At 46.2% G+C, this 16,280-nt stretch overlaps 1 protein-coding gene across 3 annotated transcripts in view; it reads left to right on the top strand.

The window, feature by feature from the left end:
- The window catches only part of LOC125464408 (uncharacterized), a 79,924-nt gene that overhangs the window by 35,882 nt on the left and 27,762 nt on the right, over positions 1-16,280 (top strand). For all 3 annotated transcript variants that reach the window (XM_059655346.1, XM_059655343.1, XM_059655351.1), the window contains exons 12-13: positions 13,661-13,790; positions 14,198-14,258. In XM_059655346.1, the coding sequence (XP_059511329.1) occupies positions 13,661-13,790; positions 14,198-14,258 (191 nt within the window). The remainder of the gene's footprint in view (positions 1-13,660; positions 13,791-14,197; positions 14,259-16,280) is intronic.

Here is a 16,280-nt window from a genome sequence, read left to right as displayed (position 1 = left end):
TTTTGAATAGTATGTCGGTGAAGATAGAACATTCTGCTGTGCCCTGGAAAATGCTAAGCAATAGGTATCAGAGGATAATAAAGAATTATTGACTTCGGAAATAATTTGTTGGCAATTAGAGTGGCTAATGTGTTTGGCATTGAGTCACGAAGTTGCAGAGCCTGATGTTTACTGAGCCACGCAAATAAGCGTGTGCCCTTAGGATCAATGGCTGCTAAGTGTGCTGTTATAAGGATTCTGGATTAATCAAACTCCCTTTTCTGCCTCTTAAATACTACATTGACTTTGATATGGTGATTGCTGTTAGATCATTTTCAACACTGTGTTAACATGTTAATGGGACAGTGGGGGGAGAATAACTAAAATGAAGAACAGACTCATATTGAAATCAGTGCAATTGAAACGCAGCTTCACCTAGAAGGTGTTTGGGACTTTGCACAGGGAGGAGAGAAGTGGTGAATGGACAATTGTTGCACCATCTGCGGTTGAATGGCTAATGCCATAAGGGAGTGAGGAAGCATTAGGAGTGATGGAGAAATTGACTAGAATACCTTGAAGGGAATGGTCTCTGCAAGATGCTGACAGTGGAGGGGTGGGGCAGATGTGTGTGGGGTTTGGCAGAAATAGCAGAAGGATCCTTTTGAATGTGGAGTCAAGTGGGATAGAAAGCAAGGATTCATTTTCTTGGGAAGAGTGGAGAAGGCGTGAGCACAGAAGTGCAGGAGATAGAAATATAGAAAATAGATGCAAGAGTCGGCCATTTTGAGGTTGAGGGGTGACATTGATAAAGGTTTATAAGATTGAGGGACACATAAGGTGAATGGCAAGGGTCACCATTCATTTGGTGAAGAAATTTCTCTTGCTCTTAGTACTAAATGATCCACACCCTATCCTTCGACAGTGACTCCTGGCTCTGGACACTCTGACCATCAGGAATGTCTTTCATATGTTTACCCTGTGAGTCCTGTTAGAATTTGACATATTTCCAGGAGGTCTCTTTAACGGGTCCGACATGGATGAGTGGAAGGGGGATCCTTGGTTGAAGAAAAAACAGCCAAGTCGAAGTGGCATCCTCCGAACAGAACAACAAAAATTAAGAAATTGGGAGAATAGTATTGAATGGAATATTCGTAAGAAGCAGGGTGTAAGGAGGCAGAGTCGAGGTAACTGTGAACTTGTCATTTTATGTTGGACAGTCTGTCCACAGAAATGGAAACCCTGAAGTCAAGTAAGAGAAGGGAAGAGTTCAGTGGACCAAGTGAAAGTGAGAAATGGATGGAAATTGGAAGCAAAACTGATTAATTTTTCCAGTTCCAAACAATAGCAGGACGTGGCTGTGAAGGTGTGTGCCTGTGTGTGTGTGTACGTGCAGGGAAAGAATTGTGGCTGGGGTCTGAGTACAACTGGAACAAGGAATGTTCCACATACCCCACAGAGACAGAAAGCTGGCCATGGTCGTTCTTTTGACTTGGAGAAAGTTAGATGTGTTAATGGATAAGTTGTTCAAAATGTGAACAAGCATGACCATGCAAAGGAGTTGATGGAGATTGTGCAAACCCCTTTTCGAGGAAGAAATGGAGAGCCTTCTGATATCTTGATGTTGAGAGGGATTGCACAACCTGGTGAGTGGAGGTGGCTCAGGCCAGAAAACCGGAAATCGAGGAAATGACGTGAAGCATCACAAGAATCAAGATTGTGAGTGAGAAGGGACTGAACAAGGGAGGAGGAAAAACGTCAAGATATGAATAAATAGGTCCAGTGAAATGAAGTGCCTAGAAAATATTGGCGAATAATAATAAATTGAGTAAGAGATTTGGGAGAAAACTTTTGTATCCAATGAATGATTCAAATGCAGTATCTCAAAAGGAGAATTTACAACGGATGTCATTGGAAGTTAATGAACTAAAGGATGTGCCGAGGGGTTATGTGAGAAGGCTCGAGGAGCATGATTGCCATCCAGGACTTGTTATTCTTAATAGCCTGATTCTGTGCTGTAAACCTGACGTAACTAGAGTGCAGGTAGTCTTGTTTTGACTTTTAGCTCCATTCCCAAAAATCTTTAGGTTAACTGAAAGTACATGGAATGAATCAAGTGTTTGCATTGAAATAGATTAAAGTTGGTGTTGAGTTCCTTGAGACATTTACTTACCATGAAAACCAATATATAGGTTGTAATATGGTACAACGTCATGCATTCCTAGCTGAAATAATTGCAAAATAAAATGATTGAATCTATTTTTTTTTAAAGTTACATTCTCATTCTGAGGAAGGGTCATCAGATCTGAAACGTTAACTCTGGATTTTTTTTTCTAAGATGCTTACAGAAGATACTATCTATTCCCCTGAATGTAGAATCCCGTACAACTACCACCTGTCTTTTTGGTGATATGTGGGAGCTGGCTGATCCCATTGCACACGGCGGTGATCACATCTGCAGCAAGTGTTGGTTGCTCAAGGAACTTCAGCTCAGTTGATGAGCTGGAATCTGAGCTTCAAACACTGCATCACATCTGGGAGTGGGGAGAAGTACCTGGATACTGTGTTTCAGGAGGCAGTCACACCTGGTAGATTCAGTGCTTCAAATTTGGTCACTGGCCAGGAACAGCAGGGGATGACTCCAAGTGAGGCAAGTAGAGGGATCCTGCATTCAGGAACAGGGGAGTTTCAGCTCTCGACCTTGGCCAACAGATAGAAGATAATTGCCCCCTCTACGGATGAGGAAAAGGGCTGCAGGGAAGATGAGCCAACTGACCATGGCACAGGAGGCCATTCAAGAGATGAGCAAAAGAAAAGTGGTAGTTGTAGGGGATTTTATAGTCAGGGGAATAGATAGTATCCTTTTTAAGCAGGATTGAGAATCCTGCATGGCGTGTTGTATGCCCGGTGCCAGGGTAAGGGATATCTCTGACTGGCTTGGAAGGATATTGGAGAGGGAAAGGGAGGATCCAGTTACAGGACTAGGAAAAAGGACCTGTTCAGGGATTAACGTGAGGTAAGAATGAAATTAAAGAGCAAGTCCTCAAGGGCTATAATCTCTGGATTACTGCCTGAGCCACGTGCAAATTGGCATAGGGATATGAGAATAAGGGAAGTAAATACGTGGCTAAAGGAGTGGTGTGGGAAAGAGGAGTTCCTTTTCGTGGGGTACTGGCATCAGTATTGGAGCAGGAGGGATGAATACCACTGGGACGGTCTCCATCTGAACCAAGCTGAGACCAGTGTTCTTGCAAAAGGGGTAAATAGGCTGGTCAACAGGACTTTAAACTAGAACGTGGTGGGGATGGAAGGGTAAAAGTCACTTCAGTGGGGACCAAAGCAATAGGCTAACATCTGTAAAAAATGACAGGTAAGGAGAACTCTGGAGATTTTAAAGTCTCTTGCACAGATACAAATAGGACAGTATTAGGAATCAAACTTCAAGCACTGGATAACCGAGTGATGATGTGAAGAGGGAGGTTAATACAGGTCTAAAGGTGTTATATCTGAATGCACGTAGTATTAGAAAGAAGGTAAAATGAGCTTGTGGAGTAGATCAAAATTGGCAGATATGATGTGGTGGGTATCACAGAGACATGGCTGCGAGGGGATCAGGATTGGGAGCTGAATATCCAAGGATACACATCTAATTGAGAAGATGGGGAGAGGGGTGGGGTTGATTGATTAATAAAAGAAATGAAATATGGTCAGATGGTATAGAATGTGTGTGGGTGGAGTTGAGGAACTGAAGAGGTTAAACCATAGTCAGGAGCTGGGGCGCAAGATACACAAGGAAATGGAAAACGTGTGCAAGAAAGGCAAAATTAGTGATCATGGGGGATTTCAATATGCAGGTGGACTGCGAATATCAGAGATAATGGGAACTGCTGATGCTGGAGAATCCAAGATAATAAAGTGTGAAGCTGGATGAACACAGCAGGCCAAGCAGCATCTCAGGAGCACAAAAGCTGACGTTACGGGCCTAGACCCTTCATCAGAGAGGGTGATGGGGTGAGGGTTCTGGAATAAATAGGGAGAGAGGGGGAGGCAGACCGAAGATGGAGAGAAAACAAGAAAGGTGGGGAGGTAGGGAGGGGATAGGTCAGTCCAGGGAAGACTGACAGGTCAAGGAGGTGGGATGAGGTTAGTCGGTAGGAAATGGAGGTGCGGCTTGTGGTGGGAGGAAGGGATGGGTGAGAGGAAGAACAGGTTAGGGAGGCAGAGACAGGCTGGGCTGGTTTTGGGATGTAGTGGGGGGAGGGGATGAGCTGGGCTGGTTTTGGGATGCAGTGGGGGGAGGGGTGATTTTGAAGCTTGTGAAGTTCACATTGATACCATTGGGCTGCAGGGTTCCCAAGCGGAATATGAGTTGCTGTTCCTGCAACCATCGGGTGGCATCATTGTGGCACTGCAGGAGGCCCATGATGGACATGTCGTCTGAGGAATGGGAGGGGGAGTTGAAATGGTTCGCTACTGGGTGGTGCAGTTGTGTATTGCGAATCGAGCGTAGGTGTTCTGCAAAGCGGTCCCCAAGCCTCTGCTTGGTTTCCCCAGTGTAGAGGAAGCCACACCGGCTACAATGGATATAGTATACCGCATTGGCAGATGTGCAGGTGAACCTCTGTTTAATATGGAAAGTCATCTTGGGGCCTGGGATAGGGGTGAGGGAGGAGGTGTGGGGGCAAGTGTAGCACTTCCTGTGGTTGCAGGGAAAGGTGCCGGGTGTGGTGGGGTTGGAGGGCAGTGTGGAGCGAACAAGGGAGTCACTGAGAGAGTGGTCTCTCCGGAAAGCAGACAAGGGTGGGGGTGGAAAAATGTCTTGGGTGGTGGGATCAGATTGTAGATGGCGGAAGTGTCGGAGGATGATGTGTTGTATCCGGAGGTTGGTGGGGTGGTGTGTGAGAATGAGGGGGATCCTCTTTGGGCGATTGTGGCGGGGTGGGGTGTGAGGGATGTGTTGCGGGAAATGCGGGCGTTCTCGACCACTGTGGGGGGAACGTTGCGGTCCTTGTAGAACTTGGACATCTGGGATGTGTGGGAGTGGAATGCCTCATCCTGGGAGCAGATGCGGCGGCGGAATTGGGAATAGGGGATGGAATTTTTGCAGGAGGGTGGGTGGGAGGAGGTGTATTCTAGGTAGCTGTGGGAGTCGGTGGGCTTGAAATGGACATCAGTTACAAGCTGGTTGCCTGAGATGGAGACTGAGAGGTCCAGGAAGGTGAGGGATGTGTTGGAGATGGCCCAGGTGAACTTGAGGTTGGGGTGGAAGGTGTTGAAGTGGATGAACTGTTCGAGCTCCTCTGGGGAGCAAGAGGCGGCGCCGATACAGTCATCGATGTAATGGAGGAAGAGGTGGGGTTTGGGGCCTGTGTAGGCGCAGAAGAGGGACTGTTCCACGTAACCTACAAAGAGGCAGCCACAACCTCCCACAGCCAGCAAACCCAGAGGAGACAGCCACACTGAGCCCTGCCGCATCTTCACCATCCCCCCAGAACTCCCACTGACTGAGGACGAACGGTCAGTCCTAAGCAAGGGGCTCACCTTTGTACCCCGACAACCACACATCAACGAATACCAGTCACGCTTGGACATAGAGCAGTTTTTCCGCCACCTTCGCCTCCACGCTTACTTCTTCAACCGGGAGCCTAACCCTCCCTCCACTGAGCCCTTCACCCGCTTCCAACACAAGTCCTCCTCCTGGACACCACCCCCAGGCCTCCTACCCTCCCTCGACCTCTTCACCTCCAACTGCTGTCGAGACATTAACCGCCTCAACCCCTCCACCCCTCTCACCCACTCCAACATCTCCCCCGCAGAACAGGCAGCCCTCCACTCCAACCCCAACCTCACCATCAAACCCGCAGTCAAGGGTGGTGCAGTGGTAGTACGGCGCACTGACCTCTACATCGCCGAGGCCAAACGCCAACTCTCTGACACCACCTCCTACTGCCCCCTCGATCGTGACCCCACCCCCGAGCACCAAACCATCATCTCCAGCACCATTCATGACCTCATCACCTCAGGGAACCTCCCATCCACAGCCCCCAACCTTATTATTCCCCAACCCGCATGGCCAGTTGCTATCTCCATCCCAAAATCCACAAACCTGCCTGCCCTGGTCGACCCATTGTCTCAGCCTGTTCCTGCCCCACCAAACTCATCTCCACCTATCTGGACTCCATTTTCTCCCCTTTGGTCCAGGAACTCTCTACCTACGTCCATGACACCACCCACGCCCTCCATCTCCTCCAGAACCTCCAATTCCCTGGCCCCCAACACCTCATTTTCACCATGGATGTCCAGTCCCTATACACCTGTATTCCGCATGCAGATGGCCTCAAGGCCCTCCGCTTCTTCCTGTCCCGCAGGCCTGACCAGACCCCTCCACCGACACCCTCATCTGCCTAGCCGAACTCGTCCTCACCCTCAACAACTTCTCTTTCGATTCCTCCCACTTCCTACAGACAAAGGGTGTGGCCATGGGCACCGGCATGGGCCCCAGCTATGCCTGCCTCTTTGTAGGTTAGGGGGAACAGTCCCTCTTGCACCTACACAGGCCCCAAACCCCACCTCCCTCCGTTACGTTGATGACTGTATCGGCACCGCCTCTTGCTCCCCACAGAGGAGCTCGAACAGTTCATCCACTTCACCAACTCCTCCCTCCCCAACCTCAAGTTCACCTGGGCCATCTCCAACACATCCCTCACCTTCCTGGACCTCTGTCTCCATCTCAGGCAACCAGCTTGTAACTGATGTCCATTTCAAGCCCACCGACTCCCACAGCTACCTAGAATACACCTCCTCCCACCCACTCCACCCTCCTGCAAAAATTCCATCCCCTATTCCCAATTCCGCCGCCGCATCTGCTCCCAGGATGAGGCATTCCACTCCCACACATCCCAGATGTCCAAGTTTTACAAGGACCGCAACGTTCCCCCCACAGTGGTCGAGAACGCCCGCATTTCCCGCAACACATCTCTCACACCCCACCCCACCGCAATTGCCCAAAGAGGATCCCCCTCGTACTCTCACACCACCCCACCAACCTCCGGATGCAACGCATTGTCCTCCGACACTTCTGCCATCTACAATCCGATCCCACCACCCAAGACATTTTTTCATCCCCACCCTTGTCTGCTTTCCGGAGAGACCACTCTCTCCGTGACTCCCTTGTTCCCTCCACACTGCCCTCCAACCCACCACACCCGGCACCTTCCCCTGCAACCACAGGAAGTGCTACACTTGCCCCCACACCACCTCCCTCACTCCTATCCCAGGCCCCAAGATGACTTTCCATATTAAGCAGAGGTTCACCTGCACATCTGCCAATGTGGTATACTGTGTCCATTGTAGCCGGCGTGGCTTCGTCTACATTGGGGAAACTGAGCGGAGGCTTGGGGACCGCTTTGCAGAACACCTCCGCTCGGTTCGCAACAAACAACTGCACCCCCCAGTCGCGAACCATTTCAACTCCCCCACCCATTCTTTAGATGACGTGTCCATCATGGGCCTCCTGCAGTGCCACAATGATGCCACCTGAAGGTTGCAGGAACAGCAACTCATATTCCGCTTGGGAACCCTGCAGCCCAATGGTATCAATGTGGACTTCACCAGCTTCAAAATCTCCCCTTCTCCCACCGCATCCCAAAACCAGCCCAGCTCATCCCCTCCCCCCACTGCATCCCAAAACCAGCCCAACCTGTCTCTGCCTCCCTAACCTGTTCTTCCTCTCACCCATCCCTTCCTCCCACCACAAGCCGCACCTCCATTTCCTACCGACTAATCTCATGCCACCTCCTTGACCTGTCCATCTCCCCTGGACTGACCTATCCACTCCCTACCTCCCCACCTATACTCTCCTCTCCCCCTATCTTGTTTTCACTCCATCTTCGGTCCGCCTCCCCCTCTCTCCCTATTTGTTCCAGAACCCTCACCCCATCCCCCTCTCTGATGAAGGGTCTAGGCCCGAAACGTCAGCTTTTGTGCTCCTGAGATGCTGCTTGGCCTGCTGTGTTCATCCAGCTTCACACTGTATTATCTTGGACTGCGAAAATCAGGTTGGTAGTAGATTACAAGAAAAGGAATTTGTGCAATATCTATGAGATGGCATTTTGGAGCAACTTGTGGTAGAGCCCACTAGGGAACAAGCAGTACTGGATTTAGTGTTGTGCAATGACGCAGTCTTGAAAAGGGTGCGTAAGGTGAAGGAGCCCTTAGGAGGCAGTGACCACAATAAGATAGAATTTACTGTGCAATTTGAAAGGGAGAAGGTGGAATCAGAGGTTTACGCTGAATAGAGTCAACTACAGAGACATGAGGGAGGAGCTTAGTAGAATTGACTGGAAGAGGATCTGAGCAGGAAAGACAGTGGAACAGCAATGGCAGGAGTTTGTATGGGTAACTCAGGAGACACAACAAAAATTTATCCTTTGGAAAAAGAAGCATGGTACAGGGACATGAGGCAACCATAGCTAACTGTGGAAGTCAGGAATAGCATAAAAGCAAAAGAGAACACCTATAATGTGGTGAAGGGCAGTGGAAAACCAGAGGATTGGGAAGCTTACAAAGACCAACAGAGGGCAACAAAAACAAAAATAGCGAGAGAGAAAATTAAATATGAGTAAGCCATCCAGTAATATAAAGGAGGACTGTAAGAGTTTTTTGAGATGTAAAGGTCAAAAGTGGACATTGAACCACTGGAAAATGATGCTAGAGAGATAGTAGTGGGAAGTAAGGGAATGGCTGAGGAACTAAATTACTTTGCCTCAGTCTTCACAGTGGAAGACACAAATAATATCCCAAAAATTCAAGAGAATCGGGGGCAGAGCTGAGCATGGTGGCCGCCACCAAGGAGAAGTTGCTAGAAAAACTGAATGGCCTGATCGTGGATAAATAACCAGGACCAGATGGACACCACCCCAGAGTTCTTAAGGAGACAGCTGAAGAGATAGTGGGGGCGTTAGTGGTGATCTTTCAGGAATCGCTAGAGTCAGGGAGGTTCCCAGAGGACTGGAAAATTGCTACCGTGACACCCCTGTTTAAAAAGGGAGTATGGCAAAACATTGAAAATTACAGGCCGATTAGCCTAACCTGAGTTGTGAGTAATATTTTAGAGTCCATTGTGAAGGATGAAATCCCTGAATACTTGAAAGTGCATGATAAAATAGGACCAGGTCAGCAAAGCTTCATCAAAGGCAGGTCATGCCTGCGAAATCTTTTAGCGTTCTTTGAGGAAGTAATGAGCAAGTTAGACCAAGGAGAGCCAATGGATGTTGTCAAAGGCCTTCTGGAAGTCCAGGTGTTCATGGTGCTGCCCAGGAGGCTGCTGAGTAAGATAAGGGCCCATGGGGTTAGAGGCAAGGTATTAGCATGGATAGAAGATTGGCTGGGTGGCAGAAAGCAGAGAGTGTGGTTAAAAGGGTCTTTCTTAGGATGGCAGCAGGTGACACGTGGTGTTCCACAAGGATCAGTGTTGGGACCGCAACTTTTCACTTAGTTCCTTCATCTAGATCATTAATGTACAGAGGGCATTCTGGCTAATATTGCAGACGATACAAAGATAGATAAAGGGGCAGATAATATTGAGGATGCAGGGAAGCTGCAGAAGGAGAATGCACAAGGAAGTGGCAGATGGAGTAAAACGTGGGCAAGTGTGAGGTCAACCACTTGGATAAGAAGAACAGAAGCGTGGACTGTTTTCTAATTGGGGAGAAAATTCAGAAGTATGAAGTGCAAAGAGACTTGGGTGTTCTAGTCCAGGATTCTCTCAAGGTAAACTTGCAAGTTGAGTCAGTAGTTAGGAAGCCAAATGCAACCTTGGTGTTTATTTTGAGAGGAGTTGAATACAAAAGCAGGGTTGTACTTCTGAGTCTCTGTAAGGCTCTGGTCAGGCCACATTTGGAGTATCGTGTGCAGTTTTGGGTCCCATATCTTGGGAAAGATGTACTGGCCCTGGAACAAGTTCCGAGGAGGTACATGAGAATGGTCTCAGGAATGAAAATCCTAGTTTCTCAGTAATGTTTGAGGAGTTTGAGATAATACTCAGTGGAGTTTAGAAGGATCTGGGGGTGGATCTAATTGAAACTTACAGAATACTTAATGGCCTGGACAGACTGGATGTTGGGAAGATGTTTCCATTGGTAGGAGCGATTAGGACCTGAGGCCACAGCCTTAGAGTAAAGTGTTGACCTTTTAGAACAGAGATAAGGAGAAACCTCTTCAGTCAGAGAGTGGTGAATCTGTGGAATTCACTGCCGCAAAAGGCTGTGGAGGCCAGGTCATACTTAAGACAGGATAGATAGGTTCTTGATCCCCTTGACTATCGAGGGTTACGGGGAGAAAGCAGGAGAATGGGGTTGGAAAAACTTATCAGCCATGATTGAATAGCAGAGTTGACTCATTGGGCTGAATGGCCTAATTTCTGCTCCAGTGTCTTATGCTGCCAGACCTGCTAAGCTTATCCTGATTTACAACATCTTCAGCTTTCAGTTTTTATATTGATTCACATGCTACAATGTCTCTTTTTCTATCTCTCCTCACCTTCGCTGATAATTTGAAGGTGGGGCTTGTTTTTTAAACTTCATGACTTACATATAAGTTAATATTCTGGTTTCTTCTAGTATTTATACAGCTTTTTAATTGGTCTCGCTGTGTCTTCTATAGCTTGTGATTCCAAAATGCTGTCATTGACGGACTGACAGACCTGGGAGTTGTGGTATGGTGCATCAGCCTTTTGGCAGAGTTCAGTTTTACCTTGTTCTCGAAATGCAACTGCTAACCCTATCACAACTCTTTTGTAATCTCTTCTGCAGTTGTAGCTGTTTACTTTGTTATACAGATGGATTTTTCAATTAAGGTTAACAATGATCCCAGGAGATGCTATAGTTATATTAAGAGTAAAAGGTGGCTAGGGAGGGAATAGATACCATTAAAGTTAACATGGCCATCTGTACAGAACCACAGGAGATGGGGAGATTTCTAATATTTCTCCTCGATGTTTACTGAGGAGGGAATCATGGATGCTACGGAAATAAGGGAAATGAGTGAGAATGTTTTAGACTGCATACATATTTCTAGAGAGGAAGCGTTTGCAGCAATAGATAGCAATAAGGTGGATAAATCCCCTGGTCTGGTCAAGTCTGTCTTCAGATGTTGTGGGAGGCTAGGGAAGAAATTGCAGATATTTTTACTTCATCTTCAGCCACTGGTGAAGTTCCAGAAGACTGATGTTGGCTGATGTTGTTCCATTGTTTAAGAAAGTTAGTAAAGACAAGCCAGGGAGCTCCGGGCCAGTGAGCCCTACATCAGTGGTAGGCATGTTACTGTGGGGGATGCTGAGGGACAGGATCAACCAACAATGGGATAATCGGCATAGATTTGAGCGCAGGAAGTCATATCTGACAAATCTGAGTTTTTCAAAGAGGTAACCAAGAAGATAAATTAGGTTAGGGCAGTTGGTAGTGTCTGTGTGGATTTTAGTAAGGCCTTTGACAAGATCCCTCACAGAGGCTAGTATGAAGGTTAGGTCGGATGGGATCCAGAGAGAGCTAGCTTTTTGGATTCAAAACTGGCTTGATGGTAGGAAGCAGAGGGTAATAGTCAAAGGTTGTTTCTCAGACTGGAGCTTGTGACTAGTAGGTGTGCCACAGGGGTCGGCGCTGGGACCTTTTGTTATCTGTTATTTATGTTAGTATACAGATCATTATGTACAAGGCATGATTAGTAAGTTTGGCAGATGATGCAATACTAGGAGAAAATGTTGATAGCGAGGAAGATTATTTAAAAACTGGAGGGATCTTAGTCAGGTGAGGAAGTGGGCTGGGGATTGGCAAGTGCAATTCAGTACAGCTAAGTGAGGTATTGTACTTTAGAAAGTTAAACCAAGGTAGGAGTTATACAATAAATGGTAAGGTCCTGAGGAGTGTTGTGGAACCACGGGACCTTGCAGTTGAAGTAGTTGCTGCTTGGCCTGCTGTGTTCGTCCAGCTCCACACCTTGTTATGTCAGATTCTCTAGCATCTGCAGTTCCTATTATCTCTAGGAGTAGAAGTACGTTGTTCATTGAAAGTGGCATTACAGGTGGACAGGGTGGTGAAAAAAAGGCATTTAGCATGCTCGTCTTCATTGGTTGAGGCAACGTGTAAAGGAGTTGGGGCGTTATTTTACCGGTGTTTAAATCGTTTGTGAGGCCGCACTTGAAGTATTGAGTACACTTTTGGTCACCTGGTTGTAGGAAGGACATAGTTAAACTGGAAAGTGTGCAAAGAAGGTCTGAGCAGGTTGCCAGGACTGGCAGCCCTGAGGTGAAAGGAGAGGCTGGCTAGGATAGGGGTGACCTACCTTTAGGTGCATAAAATCATGAGGGGCAGAGACAGGATGAATGCAGATAGTTTTTTTTTTCCAGGGATGGGGAGTTGAAAACTAGAGGGCATAGCTTTAGGGTAAGAGCGGATAGGTTGAAGAAGGACCTGAGGAGCAACCTCTTCACGCAGAGAGTGGTGCATATATGGAAGGCACTGCCAGAGAAAGTGGATGAGGCAGATACGATAGCAACATTTTAAAAAACATTTGGATAGGTACATGGATGGCACGGGTTTAGAGGTAAATGGACCAAATGCAGGCAGTTTGAATTAGCTGAGTAGGCAGCATGGACCAGTTTGGACTGAAGATCCTGTTTCCATGCTGTATTACGCTGACTCTCTAATTGATTTATGTTGTGTTTTTGAACCTGTTAGAACGTTGTGCTTGCTCACTCTTTCATGGGACGTGAATGTCATTGACAAGGCCAAAATTTGTTGCTGACCCCCAGGTTGAGCTGAATTTTTTGTAGTCTTTTCAGAGTCCATCACCCATGTTATGGGTCCAGAGTCATATGTAGGCAAAATCAAATAAGGGTGACGGATGTCCCTCTCCTAAAGGCCATAAATGAACTGGTCATGCTGGTAGTTTCATAGTTATCCACTCCGAGAATGGCTTTCAATTCCAGACTTGTGTTGTACATGAATTCAAATTCAACCGACTGTCATGGGGGAATTTGAATCCACATGATCCAGACCAGTAACCTTAGTGTCTGAATCACTTTTATAGTGACATTACAACTTGCCATCATGCCAAAATACAGCAGTTAGAGTGCTGGAAGTGAGAAACATTGATTCCCAGCTTTCATGACACCAATCAAGTCCTGATAGCAGTTCAGTCGAATATGACTCCGTCATGACATAGTTACACACACTGTATGATGCAAAATCAGAAAAGCAAATTTAAGTCAAAGCTCCAAGCCCTAAAAAAAAAACACAGCAAATGAAACTGTGAAATGGGACAGCTTTAAATGAAAACTATCTGAGCACGCTGCATTAGCAATCTTCATGGCTGACATTTTATTTATTTTTTATTTATAAAGCTAACTTTTTTCATCCTTGCATTTAGAAGTAAGGACTTTGCATTTGACTTCTAATTCCTAATAAACACTTGACGTCTACTCTGCAAATGGAGAATATGTTCTAATTTTGCCAGTATTAAAGTTTTCATCTCAATGTCAAAAGCATCTAAAAAGTTTGCATGTAATCATCATATCTATTGGTTTTCCTAGAGTTTTTTACTGCCATCTCCATATTCTATGTTTAGTAATGTTTTATTTATCATGCTCCCTCTTAGTAAAGTTTGTAATGTGTATTGCTTTCTCAAGATTATAGATCAGCTGGAGAGATGATGCACGATGACTGGAGAAAACCTACAAAATGTGAAGATGACTTTATGGATTGGAGTGACGACATGCGAAACTCTGGAGATGATTACAGAAGAGGCGAACCATTGAGGTGATCAAAATGTTGGCGGTATCACTTACTGAAGTTTTTAAGCATTTCTATTAAGCAAAAATTAAATAACTCAGCTGTTGTGTTCTTGGTGACAGCGTTCAGGACCCTATTCTAAGCCCTTTTATTTTGCCTCTGTTCTCTTTCATCATCTTTAAAATTTAGATCACTCTCCCTAGCTGAGCATTGGCATTCTGCACACGTATCAATGTAATGTTTTGAGGTTTGCTTAACATTAAAGATAGTTAATGAATATAGATTGTTGGATTGAACAATTTTCCAGTGGAAATTGTGCAGTACAGTGAAAAGTTGGTTCCAATTGAAAGCAGAAAATCTGATTTCTTTATAAAATCAAGGTTTTTTTTCTTTTACCTTTTGGGCTATTAGTTACAGTTTTCTTTCTTACCTAGGAATTATTGTAATGATTATTCCAAAGGATCTGATGTTGATGATCGTTGGATGCAAAGTGACGTAAGTTGCTGAATGGTATATGCAGTTCCCTGAGTTTACTTTTGGTGTGGGTTTAAAATAGTTAATTCTTCTCAGTCCCAAGATTTTGCCACTGTTAGCTAGGCTAGCTTTTATTGCTGTTGAGAAGGTGGTGATGAGTTTCTCCCTTAGGTCACTTGATAGGTAGGTAAACACAGGATCAAAAACAAAGTTGCTGGAAAAGCTCGGCAGGTCTGGCAGCATCTGTGGAAGAGAAAACAAGAGTGAACATTTTGGGTCTGGTGACCTTCCTTGGAACAGTTCTGAGGAATAGTCACCAGACCCAAAATATTAACTCTGTTTTCTCTTCCACAGATGCTGCCTGACCTGCTGAGCTTTTCCAGCAAATTTGTTTTTGTTCTTAAAACATTAAAAATTGTTTCCTAAATCTTGCCTCCTCAAATTCTTGAAGGTAGATAATGATCTGGCTAGGAGGGTGAATAGCTGTCGGTGACTAACAATAGATAATGCGTAATGGCAGACTGTGAGATAACAAGGCCTGGTGAGTTGGCTAGGGCGCTAAGACATGGCAGAGCTCATGCCCAAAAATTATTGAATTGGACATTGAGTCTGGAGGGCTGCAGGGTCCCCAAGCCGAAAAATGAGGTGGTATTCTTGCAACTTGTGCTGAGCTTTGCTGGAACACTGCAGCAAGCCTCAAACAGATGTCGGCCAGAGAATAGGATGGTGTGTTTAAAGTGGCAGGCAACTGGCAGCTCAGTACCTTTTTTGCAGGCAGAATGTAGATGTTCTGCAGAGCGTTTACCCATCTATTCTTCTTACCCCCATGTTAAGGAGACCACATTGTGAGCTGTGAATGCAGGAGATTAGGTTGTGGGAAGTGCAAGTAAAGTGCAGCTTCATTGGGAAGGTATGTTTGGACCCTTAGATACTGGGGAAAGAGGACATAAATAGGCAGCTGTTACGCCTTCGGCAGTTGCAGGGGAAGATGTTGTGGGGATATGTGGGGTTTGTTGGGAGCGAAGGAGGAACGGACCAGGGTTTCCCAGAAGGAACGGTCTGCATGGAAGTTGGACAGGGGAGGGGAGGGGAGGGGCGGGGCATATGTCTGGTGGTAGCATCTTGCTAGAGTTGACAGAAATGGCACCTGATAAGCTTCTGGATTTGGGTGCAGGTGGGACCCTGCAGCTTTCCAGACTCAGTATCAAGTTCAATAATTTTAGCGTCTGAAGCCTCCATGCCCTAGCCCCTTAACCCACATATCAGGCCTTGTTATCACACAGTCTACCCTCGTTCACCCTCCTTTTCAGATTGTTATCATCTCCTTTTGTCTCTCCAACTTTTCCTCTGCCTCTTTGGGGCTCCATCTCCACCTATCATTCACTTCTCACCAAAACCACCCCCCCCCACCCCCAAAAATATTCCTGGCTGCTATCAGTAGTTCTGAGGAAGGATGACCTGACCCGAAAAGTTAACTCTGATTTTTCTTCAGGTGCTGCCAGACCTGTGGAGCTTTTCCAGCAGCTTTTGTTTTTGTTCCTGTATTTTTAATTTTTGTGATTTATGCATGAGGCGTCCCAAGTCCCACAGTGCTGCAGACTCTCTCCATTTATATATTCTGTACCTTTATTCTTTCCACCAAAGTGCAAAACCTCCCCTTGGCCAAATTTTTGCCTGCTCATGTAACTTGTCTATAATCCCTCTGTAAGCCATGTCACCCTCACCACTTGCCCTTCCACCCACTTTTGTCATCCACGAACTTGGCAATAATACATTCACTTCAGTAACCCAGTTCTTGAATGTGTATTGTAAATAATCGTGGCCCCAATCGTGCACCAATCCTTGTGGCACTTTCTTAGTTGCAGGTTGCCATCTTAAAGATGTCTCCATATCCCAATATTCTGTTATGTAACCAATTCTCTATTCATACAGGCACACAACACCGTGGCCTCATGTGTTATATCTTATCAAATGCCTTTTGAAAACACTAATGTGTTATATTTGCTGGTTCTTATCAATCTATCCTGCTTGTTGCTGCCTAAA

This window comes from Stegostoma tigrinum, chromosome 2 (assembly GCF_030684315.1).
Source record: "Stegostoma tigrinum isolate sSteTig4 chromosome 2, sSteTig4.hap1, whole genome shotgun sequence".
NCBI classification, from domain to species: domain Eukaryota; kingdom Metazoa; phylum Chordata; class Chondrichthyes; order Orectolobiformes; family Stegostomatidae; genus Stegostoma; species Stegostoma tigrinum.
This window is presented reverse-complemented; position numbering and strand designations above follow the sequence as displayed.